Source organism: Poecilia formosa, unplaced genomic scaffold (assembly GCF_000485575.1).
Source record: "Poecilia formosa unplaced genomic scaffold, Poecilia_formosa-5.1.2 Scaffold94, whole genome shotgun sequence".
In the NCBI taxonomy this organism is placed as follows: domain Eukaryota; kingdom Metazoa; phylum Chordata; class Actinopteri; order Cyprinodontiformes; family Poeciliidae; genus Poecilia; species Poecilia formosa.
The window spans coordinates 1,681,356-1,701,968 of NW_006800033.1; the positions used below are offsets into that span (position 1 = coordinate 1,681,356).

Below are 20,613 nucleotides of genomic sequence, written 5' to 3' on the forward strand. Positions count from 1 at the left end.
CCGTTGGATTATTCATGATTTTCCAGGACAATATTGAGTCACAGTTAGTGATTGCAGGAGAGAACATAGAAAGCATAAAAAGTATGACTAAGAGTGCTGGTTGCAGTGCAGTAGGGTCGAAAGGTAGCTTCATTACAGCATTTTCTTTTTTCCTGAGGACTCCTATAAAAGATTTATAAGGCGCAATAAAACAGGGTGGGCCAAAAAAATGATTGGATTCAGGTTATTAGTAACAGCCGTGTCCTTCCGTCTCTCCTGGTCTTTCCGCTGCAGTGCCATGAGATGGTGGTGCGCGGTCAGCTCCCAGCATGCGAGGAGGACCTGCTTGCCTTGGCGGCCCTCAGGCTTCAGACCCTCATGGGCGACTTCAGCACGCACGCCCCCTTCCCGCCTCTGGACGAGCTTTTCCCCGGCCACATGCTTGAAACGCGGGTGCTCATGTCGCTCTCGGCCCCGCAGGCGGCGCCCCCCTGCCAGGTGGCGGGTCAGGACTGTCCCGCCACGCAGCGGTTCCCTACAGGCCTCCTGGCCGGGACGCTGTGGAGCCACTCGGCCACGGTTGCACACAAGCAAAAGATGGAGAACGACAAGCGCCTGCGCAGCCGCCTGAAGGAGGAGGCGGCAGCGGTGACGACGGCCATCTTGGAGCGTTGGAAGGGTCTGGCTGGGCACAGTAGCAGGGACAGTATGGCTGCCTACCTCACAATTGCACGCCAGTGGTCGGGCTTTGGATGCACTCTCTACGAAGTGGACTTTTACATTGTGAGTATTTATGATGGGAGTCGCTTGAGGTTTCCCCATCTGGAATTGCTGCATTCTCTCATTTTTAATATTCTTTTTGTGTGTTTTGCAGAGTTCAAAAGGGAATTTCTCTCAGAAACTGTGGCTGGGTGTCGCTGCTACATCTGTGTCCATCTACAAGCAGGGAGAATCGGAGGCCCTGGAGTCCTTTCCTTATGGCCAGATCTGCTCTTACGGTGTATCTGACAGCAACACCTTCAAGATCACAGCTGGCGATCGGGATCTAATATTTGAAACCAGCAAGGTAAGGTGGGGCACACACATCCCCGAGTCTGCAAACGCAGAGTAACAAACTCTACTCATCTCCATCGCAGTCTTTACAGAGACAAGGAGCCTTATCAGCAAGTTGCGTCCTGCAGTATAAGAGAAGAGGCACCCTGTCTTCTCACCATACCCCCCCGTCTTCCTTCCAGCTCTTTGACCAACTTAAAAAACCCTCGTTATTTCAGTCTGAATCGAGGGCACACAACCTGCCGCCTCTGTCTAACCAGTTGCGACCACCACAAGTTAAACTTCCTGGTATTAAATGCCGTCGGGGCTGTGCTTTATTGCTGTGGTTAGATTAAAATATTAGGCTAAACATTTCTCAGAACTGTGGATGCTCTTCCAGAGAGACACCCCCTCCACCCCCCCGTCGAGAACAAATCTTGCCTTTCACTACACTGACTTCCTTGCATCTTCCCACACGGAACAAAAAATCCCTCTGTGATCTCTCATGAGGCACAAGAGTGGCTTTTATTTATTTATTGGGCTCACAGGCAAATTGGAGTGCAGCTCAGTAAGACTTCTTTTATGTACCTAAGTTTTAGAAGTGTAGAATTTTACACCTATTTTTTTTTAAATCTGAAAACTGTGGCATCCATTTGTATTCAGGTCCCCTGGGTTAATATGTTTGAGAACCACCTTTCACTTGGTAAACCAGCAGTGCTGTGTGAGATACTAAAAGCTTCAGGTGTTGTTTAATCACCTAGTCCTGCTTCAAACCTCTTCATAAGTTTCTTCCTGACCTGTCTGCTGTGTTCCTTGTTGTTCATAGAGCTTTTAGTTCGATAATGTTCTCAAAAAGAAAAAAGCCTCCAACGCCCTTCACGTCTGGGTTCTGTTAATAATTAGGTGACTTCTGATTGAACTTTTTTTTTTTTTTTTTTTAGGGTTATCAGATTTAGAGGGATTATGTTATACATGCCACACTTCAGATTTTTATTTGGAAAGAAAAACTCAAAATAGCTACTTTTACTTTACTCCATAACTAGGCACTACTTCGTGGTTATCTAACATAAATGTCGTAATAAAACACATTGAGGGTTGTGATTGTAAATTGGCAAGATGCAGACAAATTCAAGGGTTATGAGTACTTTTGCAAAGCTCTTGGTCAAACTAATGATATATTTGCACAATGTTTCTATAAAGGGGTGTGTACTGCATGTCCTCAATAATTGCTAAATATCTGCATCATCTGCTTCTGGTCATTTTTCAATCAGTTGCATGACATATTCTGTCTCCACCCTCCTGTGACAGTGCCAGACACTGAGGCTGCCACCAGCTTGACCTCTCTCTGTCTCCGTTTCTCTCTTCTCTTTTCACCACAGCTGACTGAGATCATGCAGCTCATGAACGCCTATTTCAGTGCCATCCATCGCCAGCGAGGTAAAGGAGAGGATGCAGACACCATAACCTTCACCGAAAGCACAGACGTGGGCTTCCGTCACCTGGCCCCGACACCGACCCCCACGCTTCTGGAGCTGCCCTCTCACCCCGTTTAAGAGGAACTCTTACCCACACCCCCTCACACCGTCCTCCTTCCCATGGGGAGGTTCAGGCTTAGTCCTGAAGACCCTCGGCCTCCTCCACTGGGAACGGTGCTGCAGCCAATACAAAGAGAGGGCTGTTTCCCGTCCCCATCTATGAAAACAAACTTTCCTTGGGACTTCCAGCTAAAGAAGCTGCTCTTAAAATGAAAAGCGTGAGATACGGTGCAAGGGAATGCTTGGAAATGCACAAAAACCAGTGCCGTTACTGATGAGGTGTTGCACCTCCCACCCGCTCTTCCCACCATGCATCCATCTTTGCTACTCTAAACGGCAATAAACCCAACCCCAACTGTACCGCACCCTCCTTGGCGAGATGTTGGCGTGAGCCTTACTACCACCGCAAACATTAAGACTTGCAGTGATCATAAGCCGTGGAGCTACCCTCATAAAGCCCCAGCTCAGAGCGAAAACACTACCCTCTCCCCTCGCTCTCTCGCGCTGTGGGTGCCATATTGGATTTGCCTTTCCTAGAAGGCAGACGTCCCTCGTGCACTGCTGGAAAAGTATTGAGAACTTTCAGTGACACACACACACACACCCTGACTGCCCCCTGCTCTTCATCAGTCAGTTTTCATAAGATCCCGGCTGGGCTTCCATTACCTAGAACTGTTGATGCAGAGAGGCCATGTGAACTTGGAACTGGAAGCAGATGTTGGAGCTCTGCGGCTGAGTCACTCTGGCTGCAGTAACTGCACAGCCTCCTGCCAGGGTGTCAATCTGATCACATTAAAAATAAAAAACATTTCATTCATGATGCATTCAGGTTTATAAAGAAATCAAAGGATATTTCGAGCTGTTTTTAACACATTGCCACCAAATGCACTGATTTCCTCCCTTCTTGTTGAGCTGCTTGTCTTGGCTGTGGTCCTGGACATGAAACTTGGAGAACACCTAACACCTGACCCATTGCAGGACTTTTCTGCTGAAGATAACAGGTGCTTCTTTGTTTATTTAAAAGAAGGAACACCACAAAGCTTTCGCCATGCCAACCGTTACCATGCAGTGCCCCACATGTCGCCTGGCATTCAAGAAAAGACTTTTCTCATGCGGATGCTTTTGTATTATTTATGCAGATTTTTTTTTGTTTTTTAACTCGTCTTAAATGTAGATCCAGACTTATCTTTACATTAAGTTTTCTCTAAGTGACCAGGACCATAGGTCTGATTGGTTCTGCTGTTAATTCTTTCTGGCTCCTGTTTTTCTTCTAGTTTTCCTTGAAAAAGCCAAACTTGGACCAAAGACTAATATTTTTTTATAAGCTTTTAGAAGAAAAATCCAACAAACGCAGACCGAATCCCTAATCATCCTTAGATATGTTTGTCTTCCAAGAGCCTGTTGTATTGTTTTTTTTTTGTAAGGATAATCCTAAATTCATGTCTGCTACACTAGAAATATAACCAGTTTGAACACTTTTGTGTCTACACCACGAAAGGCCTTGACAAGTCATTGCGCTACCCCTGGTTCAGAAGCAGGTCTTTAGCTTTTTCCACTGCAGCTGCAGGCAGCTCCAAGCTACATATATGTAAAGGAAAAAAAAAAAAAACTGCGGATGTCCTTGCTTAGTATTAAGTTTGTCTGTAAGCTGCATGGTACCTTTTTTTATGTAATGTGTATATTTAATTGCACTATTTTTAACTAATTTGGGAGTGCAATAAAAACTATAAATACTGTAATTAATAAAAAAAAATACCCATTTTACATTATTGTCAGTGGTGCTTCACTTCCTAAAAGGAGGTTGGGGGAGGAATTTGTGTAAAATGTTTGAAAATGTTCTGTAAAATCAACTTTGAGCTTTGTATATAGTTAGAACATCATCAAAGACATACTAGTAATGTTTCATTGATCACTTCTTGAATGTTTGAGGAAATATTGACTCTATTTGTGGTAGCTACTGGAGGTCGCCTTATCAATTATACTTACAAAGGGCTGCCCATTTCCACAAGCTCTTCCTTGGAGCTCCAGTCTCCAACTTCCCCCATGTCTTCCCCACTCGGCTCCTTCAGACTAGCGGCAGCAGCAATTAGCAAACACCTCGTGGAACTGTGAGTTTGCTGAGCTTATCTTACAAACTATCTTTCCGTCAAGAATGGTTGTAAACAGCAAAACGGGAGCATTGTTGCAAAGGTGTTGTCATAAAGAGTAGGAGCTTCTTAAAGAGACAGTGGCCAAATTGCTAAGTCAAATTTCTATTAAGTTATGTTTGACGTATGCAGCAATTTCATAACTGAAGGCAATAAGTTACTTGATTGAGCCACAGCCATGATAGTAATTTGTTTTGAAATTACAGAAAGGCAAATTTCAAATTTAAGTTGTGCTTGAAATATGCAGAATTTTATAACTGAACGCAACAGTTTCTTGATGGTACTATAAAATGGCACTCTGTGCCTGTAAAGTACATAATATCCCCCTTTAAACACTTTTGTAATAAGCCATGTTTTTGTAGATAAATGCTGCCGTCTGGCCCCAGCAGTACATCTTAAAGTTTCCTCCTAAAAAGTTCAGAGTGAAAACAATACCAGCTAAAGCAAGCATTGCTAAGTGCCATTGCGTTCCCCGCAGTTAATGATCCTTGGCTGAATTACATGAGCAGGCGCTGGTACACTGTGCTCCAGGTGAGAGGAGAAATAATGTTGCATCACTTTGCAGATGACAACAGGAAGAGTAATGTTTCCATACAGCCAATTGTGCCTTTAGAAGGTAGAAAAGTACAGTAATAGAAAACATGTTTATTAATCTTACAGGTCCAACAAACAGCAATAAGGAGCAATACATTTAATACTCAGGGAACCAGCAATTCTTTGAAGCCTATTTACAGACATGTTAGAGGCTTTACGCTTGTTAAACTGTTACTTTAAAAGACAAAAGCTGTTTAAATTGAAGTTATTTTGACACCAGTCAGAACAGCTCCACATTCTTGTTTGTCATGAACAGTGACACCTTGAGCATTGTGAATCAGCAGCAGACGGATTGTACAATTCACCGTGGAAGTAAGAAAGGTGAGGTATGGCGAAACCTACATTAGCCATCACTCTTATGCAGCCAATAGGTAGTGGGCGCTTCTAGAAATCCAAAAACAAAAAAACTACTGAACTGTATAAAAATAGAGAAAAACAAGGCAGCAAGTTGTTTAACATGGGCAAAATACAGGTGCAGTACAGGAAACTAATGTTTTAGAGACAACAGTAACTGATGCTTTCTGTAATTACTTGCAATATAACTCGAAATTAACTATTCATTAGGAGAAAAACTGTCACATCAACTAAGATTATGAATCTCCAAAATATAACAATCCAGGAAACACTTTGGTTAATACAAGTTCTTAACATTAATCACGGCCTCCTAACTTATAATTACATGCTATAACCTGCTAATAAATAATTGTCAGGACAGCAGCTATAGCCAGTTTTGGTGCAGAAATTCAGAACAATGGTCACTGCTCTTGTGTGCCCCAGGAGATGTAGTCGGGTCGTGTCGCTGCTGTGTACTCGTCCACCAGCTGCTGGACGACCTCACGAGAGTTGTCCAGCTCATCAAAGTTGTCCTTGAATATGTCCTCTTTGCGGAACTGTTCCAGGAAGGCCTCGCGCTTTCGCAGTTTGTCATATTGCCTGCACGTTCGGTCGAAGAGCTAGAACAGCAACAGAGTGAGGGCAAAACTATAATTAAAACCAGGAAGGATTCAAGTTCCTTATCAGATTTCTTTACATCTACTTTCCGTTTTGATTCTCTTCTTTAAAGAGAAAGAAAATCTGATAAGGACTTCGTTGGAATAGTTTTGGCTTATTAATGAAGCAAAGAGTAGTGGTTGTTGCAACTTAAGATTACATCAATCAGATGGTTACAGAAAGGCAAATTGTTTTGCCTTTCCGTTTAATTTTTCGTTTTTTTTTTAATTTATTTATTTTTTAGTTTAACAGTTTTTAAACCAGTGGGATGGAAAAAAAAAAAACAGTCAAACATTTAAAACAAACAGATCCTTATGAGAATTTTCAAATATCTTCACATAATTACACAGTAGGAAACGGTAAGACTGTGCTGAGTGCTTACAGAAGAGATGCTGGTGTGGTTGGCCATCATCAGCCCGCTCACTCTGTGAGCTGAGGCCAGGTATGGAGACCTTCTGGACAAGGCCACCTGGATGCTGGCCGGACCCCAGGGAATGAAGTTGGCAAGTTTGCGCTCCCGGATCCTTTGGAGGCTTTTATGCACCTAAAGAAACAATGTTTGTTTTTGTTTTTTTTAAATGCCACAAATGATAACATTTTTTGTTTTCAGCTCACATACCTGCGTGGGATCAACTTCTCCCTGGATGATGTTGAGGATAGCAATGTGGCAGTGACTGGGCTGTCTCTCTCTTCCAGTGGACACCATCACGTTCTTAGGTTGCAACAGTCTCCTCATCACATCCAGCACCGTCGTCTTCCTCACACTAGCAACCTGTGACGTGGCTCCGTTAGTGCTTTCAATCCTAACGTCTCGTGCTGTACATTTCATCTAGTGAAATATCAGCTACTTACCGACTGGTCAGTGGTCAGTGGTGTGTAGCCCGTCATGAGGAAGTGGAGACGGGGCGTGGGAATGAGTGAAGCGATCAGACCAATCAGGTCGTTGTTCATGTAGCCTGGGTAGCGTAGCGTAGTTGTGCTCGCAGACATGATTGTGGAAACCTAAAATGTTGAGACATCTCAATGCAAAGCTTTGACAAGAAATTAAACATGTATCCTAAGAAAAATGAAACAAAAAAAAAGTTTTCCAGTCAGGCAACATATCCTGCCATGAAGCCAGGGACGGTTCCAAGAAAGCAGCAATTAGATTTAAGGCCCAACTAACCAACCAAACAAGTTTGTGATTTCTTAGTGGGTGTCGAGTGTCTCTTCAAGTCCGCCGTGTTTCTGTATGTTTTGTGATGATCAAAAACACCCTTGGAGACAATTAGCTGAACCTCAAATGAAACTGACATCTTACTCACCAGCTGATTAATCTGGGAGAAGGAGGGGTTCTGGATGTGCAGCCTGTCTGTGGCAATGCGATTCAGAGCGGTGTTATCCAGAACAACCTGATGGACAAGACGGAGCAATTAGAAAACAAATAGAGACAGAGAGCAAGTCAAGACACAAGTCAATATACTGCTATGCTTTTAGGAGTGAGAAGGTACAGCAGTAATGAGAAGAAGAAGAAGCCACACACACTGCGTCATTGTTAGGAAAGTAGAAGATATGCAATAAACTGTACGGACGCAACAGGGAGACCAATTCTAGGGATAGATTCTATTAGCTCTCAGGCTAATCCTATCAACATTAGGTTCTTATGCAAGACCCTGGAGGAAGTAGGCATTAAAGAGGAAATGCCATTAGACTGCCAGTGCGTCTGTGTCTTAATACAATCAGATATTTAGAAGTCAAATTTAATAAGTTGCACTTGCAAGACAATACTGCTAATGCAATCTGTTTATTAGTTTGCTGAGCAAGAAATTGGAAAAGTCCCAGATTATTTTAGATAAAGGAACTGCAAACATTGAAAGAGAGACGGCTGTAGCGCTTGTGGAAAACTGAGAGAATGGTTGCTTTATTCAAAAGTTGAGTTGGCCAATAATTAACTGGTTGTGAAAGCTAAAGATGTGCGACTCGTATGAACACTATTAATTTCTGTCATTTTTTAAAATTATTTTTGAATATGCAACTCTTTTGTAAATTTGCAGTTCAACATTTTGCAGATTCTAAAAAGTAACTAAGCAGTTTGATCTTCAAACTTGTTAAAAAGACTTTCTACATTCCGGATCACAGCAAACAGGAGAAACTACTCAAGAATGTAACGGTGAAATAATCAAAACAATAGACAACTTTCCACGAAAGAAATGCCCTGAGTGCACATTTTATCTTGAAAGAAAGGGATAATAATCGGCATTCCCACTCAAGCGCTGCTCACCACGCAGTCTGCATTCTGGGTAAGCCTCTTCAGTGTGAGCAGCGAGTTGTACGGCTGAACAACCACGTCACTCATCTCATCCTGGTTTGGGAAAACAGAGTAGGTCTGTACCAGCTTCTTTGGGTACCTGTGGAGCAGGAAATATTTTATTTACACACACACCAGATCCCAAGCCAAATCTAAAGTAAGTAGCAGCAAGTAAGCCGGAGGACTGTTTATGGACCTGTCGTTGAGTCTTTCCAGCAGGTACGAACCCAGTCCCGACCCGGTTCCCCCGGCAATCGAGTGACAGAGGACAAATCCCTGCAGAGACAAAGCGTTACTCATTACCAGCACCCTCGAGCTGCAGCATGCACCACATGCGTGTAAAAACCTACAGTTGACTCCAGTGGTGCAGAACAGAAAAGTGTGTGGGTGAGCAAACGCCTCGCTTCCTAGGCAGTTATATAAATGGTAGCAGAGCCCCACCTCGCAAATGGGCTTCCTCCTCGACCCCCCCCTCCCCAAAACCCCCCTCGAGTCAGGCCTGTAATACCTGCCTTCAACATTCGCCCCAACTACTATCACCAAACACACTGCACACCACACCCTGCTAACACACACATGCCAACAGCAGCTCGGCCCACGTTCCTACCCAGTGCACACATGAGTGCGCACACTAAATAATAATGTGGGCTCATAATGGGAAAGGAGTTACAGAAATTGCAGACCTCTGAGGGGAAATACGAGTGTTATTTTATGAGAGGCTGGAAGCTGAATTGGGTTCACAAAAAAATAAAGAGGCTAAGAATAATAGAGCGGGATGGCCGGGATTTAGCTGGTTTTAAGAGGACAGGCTCTGGCACTATTTTAGTATGCCGTTTCCATCAAGTCACTTACGTCAGGAAGACTGCTGAGGCGCAGCAATCTGCCTGAGTAATGTCAGGTAGACCATGTCGCTATGCCCAACAGAAAGGCTGAGTCGATGACAATAATTTAGACGGGAAGCACTCTTAAAATGATCAAAATTATAAGAGTCAGGGGCTGCAAATACCACTACAAAAAAAGTTTGTAAAGCTACAAAACAACAACAAGAGAGAAAAATGGACCAAAAGTGGATAAACAAGCCCAGAGAGACAGAAAATGACCACAAATAAACTCAAAGTGATTACAGAGACAACAAAATGACCACATAAAAACATCCCACAAATCACAACAGCTTAGTCTAAACTGTTGCTATTCTTACATCCATCCATCCATTACATGTTGCTATTCTTACATGTTAAGACGAAATTAATCCATCACATTAACTGTAAAACATGTAACCGACAGTTTTCTTAATGTCTGATCTCAGCCTCACTGCTCTTGAATGGTCTGAATTAGTCAGCAGACTATACAGTTGTGGCACCGCCACACAAAGGTATGCCTTTATGTTTAAAATCGGCGCTTAAGTTTCCATGCAACCACAGTCAGTCAGAGTGACCCCAGCCTCAAAGACACTAAGTTACACGTGTTGGACTTGCCTCCAGACTGTCGCTACCGTCTGCCTCTCGGTCAATAATATCAAAGATGTCTTCCTGGATTTTTTTGCCCTGGGGAAAAAAAAAATAATAATAATAAAAATCAAGTGAAAAATGATTTAATGAAATTAGTTTAAATAGATGTGATTTCTACACAAAAACTGACCTGTGAGTATCCACTGGCCCAGTTGTTCCCTGCACCTCCACCATGCTCAGACAGGTAGATGTTCTCTGGATTATACAGGTTTGCATATGGGGAGTTGAGAATTGAATGGATCACGCGGGGCTCCAGATCCAGGAGGACAGCACGGGGGATGTAGTGCTCGTCATCAGCCTGAAGAGTTTGATTAACAACCAGGATTAGTTTCGAGATGCAACACAGTCTGTGTCCTTGACAGCTCTGCTGGGTTCTCCTTTTTTTATATGACACGAATGCCACCTACTGGAAAATAGTGGTAGTGCATTTGAGGGCCACAAATATGACCAGGTTGAACAGGGCACACATATTCTCAACACATAATTAAAACATCAAGAGAACTTGTCATGTTCAGTCAGTACTTGCACAGCAACAAAACAATAAACGTGTGAATGAATGGCGTGAAAGAAATGACTAAAACAATAGGAAAAGTATCATTACTACTCGACGTGACGCAGCAACATTGTTTTACTTAAGGACATTTCTAATATCGACGAATGAAATTACTTTTACTTATGAACAGGAGCAATGTAAATAGCCATGGACTCCAATATTCTAATCAAGCCCAAATTAGTGAAAAAAAATGGTAATAACAATTTGATAATTACAATATCATCTACAGCTGCCTGAGGTGGAAAAAATACATATTTTGTATCAATGACAATACATACTAACTTTCTTCAGCAGAAATATACCCCGTGTGAAATTATTCCATTTAAAATGAGTTTCACATTAAAAACAGAGTCACCGAAATAAGTTTTGTAGTTACCTGGTAGAAGAACACGTCCTTCCTGTCCGTCCCTTCAGTTGCAAACTCCTCCACGATACCCTCTGGACTGATGCCATGCTCTGCACACAGCTGCTTCCAAAACTCGAAGCCGACTATAAAATACAAGAGAAAACACGGATAAATGTCTTGCATTAAACAGTGTTAAATGCATTTAATAGATCACTACAAGTAGAAAAAAAAAACAACATAAGCTGATATCTATTTAGCATGCGCAGCTAACGTTAACTCATCTCAGTTGAGTATCCGTTAGCCGTTAAGCTAGGATGTAATAACGTTTAAAACACCGAAATTTTCACAAAAGTAGGTATATTCATACTTAGCTTCAGTTTCCTTTACCGTTTAGAATACTGCACAAACATTTTTTCGTTTTGACGAGCAAACGAAAAATGTAGAAAATTTGCCTCTGATAAGACTGCAATACAGTTTGCGTTGATGAAGCAAGTTAGCTATTATTTTCCGTTACATACTTTGATTTCCACACTGTCCGAGTTGAAGGGTTATAATTTCCCGGGGCATGTTCAATCTTCAGTTGCTCTTTCTTTAGCTAGCCAGCAGACAGGCTAGCTAAATTTACAATAACGACAGCTGCAATTCTCTCTCAGCTTCGACACTGAATTGCCATCAACAGCCCGCTCCTTCCCGCTTTGGCAGTGGGTCCGCTCCTTTTCCGTTCAAAAAGGGAAGAAGGCGTGACCTCAAAACCTCAAAAAGTGTAGACGATTGAGATCACTCGAAATTTTTTAATCCTTATTGTTGACAGTGAAATCTCAAGCAAATATAGAAAATATAAACAGTTATTTGATGATTACTTCTTGGTAAATAACGCACCTAACCAAACCGAGATGAAAGCATTCTTTTTATTTTTTTTATTTGTATTAAAATTTTTGCCACCAACTTTTCGGTGCGCCAACATTTAAATGATGCGGACCTTTTGAGTATGACGTTGCAGGCAAGCCTCTGGGTTTACTTGCGTGCTCCCACCTTTTGAGCTGGCAAATAAATCTCCCGAAAACAACCAACGAATGATTTAAGACTGTAAATTATTAAATAAAGTGATAGGTGCCGCAGATGGCAAAAGTTCAGCAGAAAAGTTAATTTTCTTAAAAGGTGCCCACCGGAAGTAGTGTTAGACTTTATTTTTTGACACTTATTTAGTCGTTCCTTCTTTTTAATATCACTCCCTCTCATATTTTTTCCGAAAATAATGAAATGAATTCTTTTTTTAAGTATGCTTCTTACTTTTTGCTGCTCTCTGTCCACATGCATGACACCTACAACTAGTAGGTGCGTTTGGTAAATGTATGGAAAATTGAACATTGATAATACTTTAATATACTTAAACATTTTGACAATCTAAAACAATTGTGGCTTAATTTAAGATCCAAAAAGGAGCCTTTTGAAAATCGACATTTTATCCAAATATACGAGCTAAAGAAAAAAAAAAAGATCAAGGCTGATTTCTTTAATTAATTCAATTCACTTCAAGGATGAATTAAATTAACAATTTTAGAAAGATTCAGTTTTGAATTGAACTAACAATTATTATTATTTTGAAAGTGAACATTAAAGTTTGATTTAATTGTGAGTTGACGTGTAAACAATGTAAAGACAAGTTGTAATGCTTCATATAACTTGTGATCCTTTTCAATAAAATTTTTGAAATGTGTAATTCTGTCGACTTCAGTTGTCTGAAAGGCATCGTAAACAATATAATCCAATTTTACCTGAACGCACCATGACGCGATTGTTTCTGTGGATTCTGATTGGCCCACTGTGCAGTCGGAAAAACAAGACACGCCATATTGACAATATTTGAAGAGAAGTGCTACATTTCTGGGGGAAAATGACTAAATAGTAAGTGTCACCGTCTTATAAAATGTTTCAAATGTGGATTTTTATATAATGATTACTTTTAATATAAGAAGAAGTCTAATTCTAAACAGTGAGTACGATATTTCAGGTGGCCTCTCTCGCTGTTAGCCCTAACCGTTAGCGTCAGTGTTGTGAGCGGACTAGGCTCCGTGGCGCTGTAGTGTCTCATCAAGCAGTTTACCTTTTTCCACTTTCCTTTATTTTTCAGGCTGGTTTTTGTCAACGGCAGACTCTAAGATGGCGCACACTGGGGCTACAGAAAATTCCTCCATGGGGGATTGTTCCTCCGAGCACGGGTCTAGTGTCTGCCTGCGGAGTCGGTCGTGCTCCAGTGAAAGAGACGGTCATGTGCGGGCTGTCAGAGAGGCTTTTCTGTCCAAGCTGGGACCCTACGAACCCGTTTTGACCTACCTTCAGTCTGTTCTAGTGTGGGAAAGACCCTTTCACAGTGTCCTCCTTTACATTGTTGTCAACGTTGTATTCTGGTAGGTTTCCATCTCATATGAAAATATGCACGAGTGTATCCTTCCACATTGGTGTGTGTGTGTGTGTGTGTGTGTGTGTGATAGTTTTGCAGAGACTCATTTCCTGACGTGAGAACCTGCTTGCAAACAGGCGGTGAAAGTGTTTCACCTGTCATTTGGAGCATGTGGCAGAGTACCGCTCCTATTTATGGTCACCACAGCTTGGGTCATAAAAATGATCTTAACATTTTTAGGTGCACTTTTTATAACTTAAAATCAGAAACCTACTAATTTCTGGCTTTAAATTTGAAGAGCATATAACTACTGTATTTTCCTGTGAATAACTCAGTTAGAAGATGTTCTTTAGTTAACTTGATGACCTTGATAATACTTGAATTATAAAACTCGCTGCAGTGTTACATACAAAGAAAGCATGATTGGCCACAGTGCTGTTCAAGCTCAGCCATTCAGATTTTATTTGATTAGGTCATTCACCGTTTCAAGGCCTTTCTGTTCAGTTTTACTATTGCTTCAGCACAAACCCCAGTAGTGCATTGCAGCTTCAGTCTATCTCAGTAACTTTTATTTACTGTTAATTTGTTGATCGTGCTTGTATTTTCACTTACATCCCAGCAGTCAGCAAATTCTTCAAGGTAATCTTCAGGTTGGCAAAACCCTGCAGCACTGTTTGGGTCAACACGTTTTTGAGTTCTTAAATTAAACCATCATTGAGAGGCTTACTTTAATCACTGTGGTCCCAGGCAGTGGGGGGGAGAAAACTGTTTGCTTGTTGGAATTGCAATTTAAATCCACAGTCTGCAGCTTTTTAGTGATTGAATATGTTCAAGTTAAAAATAATAACTGAAATCGATGCACTGCAAATACAGAATTAATACATGTTACCTCAGATCAACAAGTCTACCACTTTTCCTTAGTTTAAAGCTAAAACACTCACAGTAATAACATCAGAACGGTAATTTCAGATGTAGGGTTCTCAGATTCTGATAATAAATACATTTTGGGGAAAATTGATTCAAAAGACACCAATCTTCATTCACTGGTAACTTCAAATTGTTAGAATAATCAGAGTCATTTCACCCATATGCAAATAATAATTTAGAATGTATCCAATTTTCTTGAAATATATAGCACTCATATTTCTATGACTGCTATTGCTTCCGGTGAATAGCAATGTTTTATCTCGCTGCCGAAAAGGGTAAATACTAAAAACTGTTTAAACAAGAGGAATGTTGCTGTGGAACATTTTAGCATCACAGATATTTACAAATGTGCTCAACTTAAGGCAACACCAAAACCTATCCATCATATATGATGTAGAGGTTGGGCTTTGAAGCTAGGACATGGAGGATTGTTATTAGGAAAAAAATGGTGCCCAGTCCTTGTCTGGTCAGGTGAGCTCTTACGACTCTTAAAACATAGTGTTCTGGTTATACAGTGTTTCTCCATCTTGTCTGGGGAAAAGATATATTTTTATTCTTTCATTCTTCTGAATCAAAGTCTCAGAAAGGGGCTCCTTAAGGGATTTGTGGTCCAGTCAATTGTGCACAAAGTGAGGTAATCTTCTCTGTTCAGGCTTCTCTGATGATGAATTGTCTGTTCAGGATTTTGTGTCTGCTTTTCTCTCAAGGTTCTTTGCACTGACGTCACTGCGGCTGCTGTTCCTGCTGGCCATCGGCCTGGCTATGCTTGTGTTTGCCGATACCTGGAGGAATAAGATCTGGCCAAAAATTAGAGGTGCTGGGTTTTGCTTTAGTGTGGAAGATATTTTTGCACAATTTGAACAGACTATGAAACAATTTGTTTCATAGTCTGTTCCACACATAATTCCAGATATGTGTGGAATTAATCATTTGCAGTAATCATTTTTACTTAATTTGTCCACAGATTGCACAAAGTTTTCAGTCACAATATATTGTATCTATTGTATTCTTAGATTATGTTGAAATTAACTGTGTAAGACTGTTGTCTGCTGCGTAAGAATGTTTTTTCTTTCTCTCTCCACAGTCCAAAAATTGGAAGAATCAGAAAATGAGAGGTTTGTTTTGATCCATTTTTGCATAAGTTCTTATTACAGTATTTCTCATCTCAAAGCATTGTCTGTTTCTCCAGCTGGGGTCTGGTACAGCCAGGCGTCCTCAGTGTGCCTGAATTGTGCCACCACTTAGCAGAGGCCTGGGTCAGCGCATCGGTTTTCACATCCACTATGGCGCAATATAAACAACAAAACCCTGGCAATGTGAGGATAACACACAACACCTAAAATAAGTTGATGAATACACGCTTTACCTCCTGAATATGCCCCTTTTAAAAGCCATGTGAAATACCTAAATTTGGATTAATTATCTTATGAATCTGCAAAATATTAATCCAACCAGACTCTTTAAGCTCTTGATAAATGCTCAGTGGGTCAATGTTTTGCAGGACCTCTGACCTTTAACCATATGTGTCTGTTTTTTCTGTGACAGTTCTGCGTTCTGATCTGTGGAGTTTTCTTCTGTTTGGCTATGATTGGATACTACATTCCTGGATTAGTGCTCTCCTACTCTGCATGTAAGTCTCAGCAATTTACCTAGCTCTGACTATAAAACGGCATGCTATTATAGGGTCGCGTTGACAGGGAACCGTAGCCTGACCAGTGTGATTAAAAATGCATGGGTAATGAAATCAGATCTGTGGGGCCGTGATTCCAGGGTCCACTCGGTGAGGTGATTAAAGCTGGGACGAGACATTCAAGACGGGAAGCTAAGGAGGTCAGACAAAGAGTGGGCTAATCTGCTAACCTTCAAGTACTGAAGGCTGCACAGCTCAGCAGGGAGGAGCAATCTACGGCAGTTTGTTTGCTGCATCTTAACACCCTCCATCTACAGCAGTTTGTTGGTTTACGCAGACTAAGACATGTGATTGTCAGCAAAGCAGATCTGTTCCGATCTAAATTTAAATCCTGAAGAGAACATTTTTTTTCCCCCCCGTCACGCGGACCTAACAAAAATATTCCCTCCTGTAATGACTGGTGATCTTTTCCCTCCCACTGTAGTGTTGGCAACTCTCCTGACCCCATTGGCTGCCTTTCACCGGATTTTTCAGTGCGTGTATGTCAAGCTGGAGCCATTCCTGCAGCGACTGGACTTCAGTGTTCGTGGATATATGATGTCAAAGCCCATTGATAATCAGTGTAAGTTGTATCTAAATTTTCCAGCCATTTTTAGTTTTGCCTACATTTGTCAGCCAACAATACATAAAAATTAATTAAAGCTTCTCTCATATCATAGTTCAACAATAAGCGCATTAAAGTAAACCTACCTACACTTATTCTAGATCAAGCACAAATTAATTCACTGAGATCAGAGGCTGTGTGCCTTCAGAGAATGCATCTGGGATTGTGGGATCCAGGGGGCGGGGCTTATAAATCACAGCATTCACCTGAATAACTTGTATGAGGGAATATACACAATATTACCAAAACTACTTGGTTACCTCTTCCAGTCATTGATTTTAGCTGTTCCAACTATGACTCCAGCTTTATGAAGTCAAGAATCGAAAGTTAAGCCCAAAACTATTAATAGCCCTTGCAAATTCAGATCTAAAAGTTCTGTTATTTATATTTTATTTAAAAAATGTCAATTATAATTACCCTTCTGACTAATGAATGGGATCTCCTGATTTGGCATCAAAGCAACCAAGCTCTTCTTATAACTTCAGACTAGCATTTTGCATGTTGATGAGCTCCAAGTCTTTGAGATAGGAAGGCCTCATTGCCATCACCCTCATCTGTAGCTTCCTCTAATGGTTCTCGATCAGATTCAAGTCAGGACTGTGGCTGGACTGCTTCAAAATGTAAAATGATGTCTTGTCTAAAGATACTTAAATGCCAGATATATGAATAATTATATATAATAATAATAATAATAACAATTTTAGGTGTAACTGTAGGCGTGCCTCCAAGACAGTGTATCAGTCTGTGTTTGGCAGTTGCCAGGAGAACAAAACTTGCCTAACTGCCTTGCATAGCCGTGTTAAGTTTGGTGCAGAGAAGACAAAGCATGGATTATAGAGAGCAGTTTCAACAGTTGGGCTCGGCATCTTCGTTCCTGTGAAAGGAACTCTTAATGCTTTGGTAAAACCAAGAAAAAATGGACAATTTCATGACTCTGTCAATTCATGAAGCAGTGTTCATGAGGACTTAAGCAAGTTTGGTGTAGAGCAATTTGACTGCACAGAGCCCTGACCTACATCCAAGAGGATACCTTTTGGAGGATACAGAGACGAGACTCTAAATCCAATAAAATATGTTGAAATTTGTGGTTATAACTTGACAAAATAGGGAAAAGGTTCCAGTGGTATGGCGATATTTGCAAGCCACTGAGATGGTCTGTTTCTTTCAGATGTTCTGTTATCTCATTCACAACACAAATAAAAATGATCTTACTGTTCTTAAAGACTTTTTTACAACCTGTGGTGACCAGAGGATTAATTTAGCAGAAATAGTTAGTTACTGTCTGTCTGTCTGTCTGTTGTCCTTTGCAGTCCTGCGAAGGTCGATACGTGGTGCAGCCTCCGATGAAGCGAGTGACAGTGAGGAAGAGTTGGCTGCGTTTTGCCCAAAAGTAAGCCTGTTAACCCTTCAACCTCCTCAGTAATACTGTTAAACTATAATGACTTACCTGTGAGTAGTAACAAGTGCTTTGCACCTGCTCAAGTCACTTTGTTTACATTAAAGCTGGTGAGAACGTATACAGAAAAACATTTGTTTTTGTATCTGCTACTTCATCTATTTCAGCCATGATGAATACAGTAGCATACCAGAGCCACTTCCTGTTGAGGTCAGGAGCATCAAAGAAAAAAAACAAAAACCTTGCAAATAGTTTCATGAGTTTGCTCTTTGATGTTTGAAAAGGTTTGAGATCTAGAGCAAGCAGAGACTGAAAGTGAATTAGTTGATTTAAAGTGTTTTTTGCTTGATTGCATTAAAGCATCTTCTTTGCCTCTCTCCTCCAGTTTGATGATGAGATTGCCGCTAAAGAACTTGCACTGACTGATTCGGAGCACTCTGACGCTGAGGTGTCCTACACTGACAATGGAACCTTTAATCTGTCACGTGGTCAGACTCCACTCACAGAGGGCTCTGAAGGTACGCTCAGCTATCTTCATTATATCTTCCCTGTCTTCTGCCTTCTCTCCTCTAAATTTCTGTTTTTTTGTGTTAGATCTGGATAGACACAGCGATGCCGAGGAGTCTTTTGCTCAAGACCTCCCAGACTTCCCGTCCATAAACCCTGACGCCACTTTGATGGACGACGATGACGACACAAGCATCGGGCTGCCTAGCCTAGGCCTGTCTGGCTTGGCGAGTCACCGCGCCTCGGTGCTAGACGTGGACGCGCATCTGGACTCTGACCAGGAGGATGCAGAACTTTCCCTCAGTGGCCTCCCACCCGCCTCAGATTTCAGCGGGGAGTTAGCCGGAGTCATTGCTAGCAACATGATCCAGGTGGCGCTAGCCGGGGCGTTGCAGCCTCGGCCTTCTGTCGCCCAGCGTAGTAGACGAGGCCACCCTAGGGCCGTTCAGCACAAAAGCTACCACAAACAGTCCAGCTCTGAATTTGACACAGACTTGGACGCAGAAGACTTTGAAATGCTGGATCAGTCTGAACTGAACCAGATGGATCCGTTTGGAGGAGGAGAAAGTTCGAGACGAAGCGAGAGTCAGGGGTCTAATTTCTTATCAAGCCTGCTTGGTAAGCCACAGTGAAGGGCGTGTGCTGCTGTGTGTTCGTCCTGCCAGGCAGAGTCTTAAATGTTGACCAGCGTGTGAGATAAATTTAGGTTCCAGCAGTCCTGCTTCTGGTAGGCAACAATTTCTCACTGTGAAGTATTTCATATTTTTTCCCTTTTCCTTATGTTCTTTTCTTTCCTGTTCGACTCCGATCAGTGATAACTTTTTATTTGTAGGCTGAGCAATAGGAAATACAACAACAAAAAAATACAATGAGACATTTGATACAACAGCATTGTCAAAGTGAAAAATTACACTCTCAAAACTTACAGGAGTGCCCGCTAAAACTTTTCTACTTTTGAATTGATAAAAACAGGGCTTTTTAACATAGGACCAAATATATAGGACATTCCTGTTGCTTGAGCTGAGCCATATTTAATACAGACATTTTGGACAGCATTTAATGTTAGTTTATGAGGTCATTACAGTAATTATCTATCTTTCAAGAAACAGCATTTCATTGTAGTTTCTTGACATGACATAATTATAGGAGCTGGATTTATTTTTATGTTGCATATTTTCAGAACCTTAAGTATTTTAAACAGTTTTTCTTTCGGTTGATTCATAAATAGACATCTTCAGCATTTTTGTCCTTGTGGAAGCTTATTTTACCCCATATTACTGTCTTAACTGAGCCAGTAAAGCGCTGTCATATTTTATTTTAGCTATGAGATTTTGTTCTAAGGCAAAAGTTATTCACTGTTTATGTGAATAAGTTCACACCTGTTTTCATTTGCCTGTCCTTTTTCTGCTCTGGTTTAATACCTCACAACCCACTTGATCTTATTTAAGGCAAAAATATATATTTCACATTGTGTCCTTTTTTTAATTTGGAACCATGTTTACATCAAAATTGTATAAAAGTTGATCTCTCTCTTTTTTTAAAATTATTATAAAGGTTTAAAGTGTTTTTGTATAGGTCTGTCTGATTGTTCTTAATGTTGGAGAAAATGTGGCACTTTAAACTAGAAAAATTCAGATTTACTGAATCTTCTATGCTGTTTCAACAGAAAAAAAAAAATGCCAATTTAATCCGAAAAAATTAACCCGGTTAAAAAAAGTTTCAAGAACAATAAAAAAAAAAAAAAAAAAAAAAACAGCTAGATATTCTTTCATGAAAATGAAGTAGGAAAAACAATGCACTGATTGATAGCTGAGATGGATTTCTTTGGCTTGTTGGATTTGGGTGTTAATGTTCGGTCAAGCTGCTCCATGATCAATATTCTCTAGTCTGCTAAGTTAATGTGCATAGTATTGTATTTTCTCTTCCGTATCCGGTTTTGATATATTTTGAAGTGTAAAATACATTGAATAAATTGTTTGGAATTAAATTTGGTTTTTGGATTGTTCTTTGACACAATGAAATACCAAAAAAAGACCGAAAAGGTCAAACATACCTACATGCTATGATTCTTATTGATGTTTTGTTAATTTAAAATGAAAAAAACAATTAGAAATGGA

At 40.9% G+C, this 20,613-nt stretch overlaps 3 protein-coding genes across 6 annotated transcripts in view; 2 read left to right on the forward strand and 1 right to left on the reverse strand.

The window, feature by feature from the left end:
• plekhh3 (pleckstrin homology, MyTH4 and FERM domain containing H3) overlaps positions 1–4,156 on the forward strand; it is a 38,623-nt gene extending 34,467 nt beyond the window's left edge. For all 3 annotated transcript variants that reach the window (XM_007558163.2, XM_007558164.2, XM_007558166.2), the window contains 3 exons: positions 274–762; positions 854–1,045; positions 2,391–4,156. In XM_007558163.2, the coding sequence (XP_007558225.1) occupies positions 274–762; positions 854–1,045; positions 2,391–2,564 (855 nt within the window). In that variant the 3' untranslated portion in view covers positions 2,565–4,156. The remainder of the gene's footprint in view (positions 1–273; positions 763–853; positions 1,046–2,390) is intronic.
• A 1,161-nt stretch (positions 4,157–5,317) lies between these two features.
• tubg1 (tubulin, gamma 1) lies at positions 5,318–11,752 on the reverse strand. Its single transcript, XM_007558167.2, has 11 exons — positions 11,490–11,752; positions 11,002–11,114; positions 10,203–10,370; positions 10,040–10,108; positions 8,761–8,840; positions 8,538–8,664; positions 7,582–7,668; positions 7,130–7,279; positions 6,897–7,049; positions 6,660–6,821; positions 5,318–6,240 (listed from the first exon to the last, which is right to left on the reverse strand). Exons 1-11 carry the CDS (start codon positions 11,536–11,538, stop codon positions 6,043–6,045), a joined length of 1,356 nt encoding a protein of 451 aa, XP_007558229.1. The 5' UTR covers positions 11,539–11,752; the 3' UTR covers positions 5,318–6,042.
• Positions 11,753–12,642: 890 nt separating this feature from the next.
• On the forward strand, positions 12,643–19,978 carry retreg3 (reticulophagy regulator family member 3). 2 transcript variants are annotated; one of them, XM_016674364.1, is made up of 10 exons: positions 12,643–12,876; positions 13,089–13,379; positions 15,007–15,113; positions 15,384–15,414; positions 15,489–15,615; positions 15,845–15,929; positions 16,414–16,551; positions 17,904–17,983; positions 18,375–18,507; positions 18,584–19,978. In XM_016674364.1, the coding sequence occupies exons 1-10, from the start codon at positions 12,866–12,868 to the stop codon at positions 19,126–19,128; spliced, it is 1,548 nt and encodes a 515-aa protein (XP_016529850.1). In that variant the 5' UTR covers positions 12,643–12,865; the 3' UTR covers positions 19,129–19,978. The 2 variants fall into 2 exon arrangements, with proteins under 2 accessions (XP_016529850.1, XP_007558230.1); XM_007558168.2 differs by having other exon boundaries at positions 12,645–12,876; positions 13,103–13,379.
• The last annotated feature ends 635 nt before the right edge of the window (positions 19,979–20,613 follow it).

Coding starts and splice junctions, on each gene's coding strand:
- retreg3 (XM_016674364.1), top strand. Junction 15,616..15,844: donor AACAACAAAACCCTGGCAAT/GTGAGGATAACA, acceptor TTTCTGTGACAG/TTCTGCGTTCTGATCTGTGG. Junction 16,552..17,903: donor AAAGCCCATTGATAATCAGT/GTAAGTTGTATC, acceptor TGTCCTTTGCAG/TCCTGCGAAGGTCGATACGT.
- tubg1 (XM_007558167.2), bottom strand. CDS start 11,538: ATGCCCCGGGAAATTATAACCCTTCAACTCGGACAGTGTGGAAATCAA. Junction 11,115..11,489: donor CGGACAGTGTGGAAATCAAA/GTATGTAACGGA, acceptor TGTATTTTATAG/TCGGCTTCGAGTTTTGGAAG. Junction 6,822..6,896: donor GAGAAGTTGATCCCACGCAG/GTATGTGAGCTG, acceptor TTGTTTCTTTAG/GTGCATAAAAGCCTCCAAAG.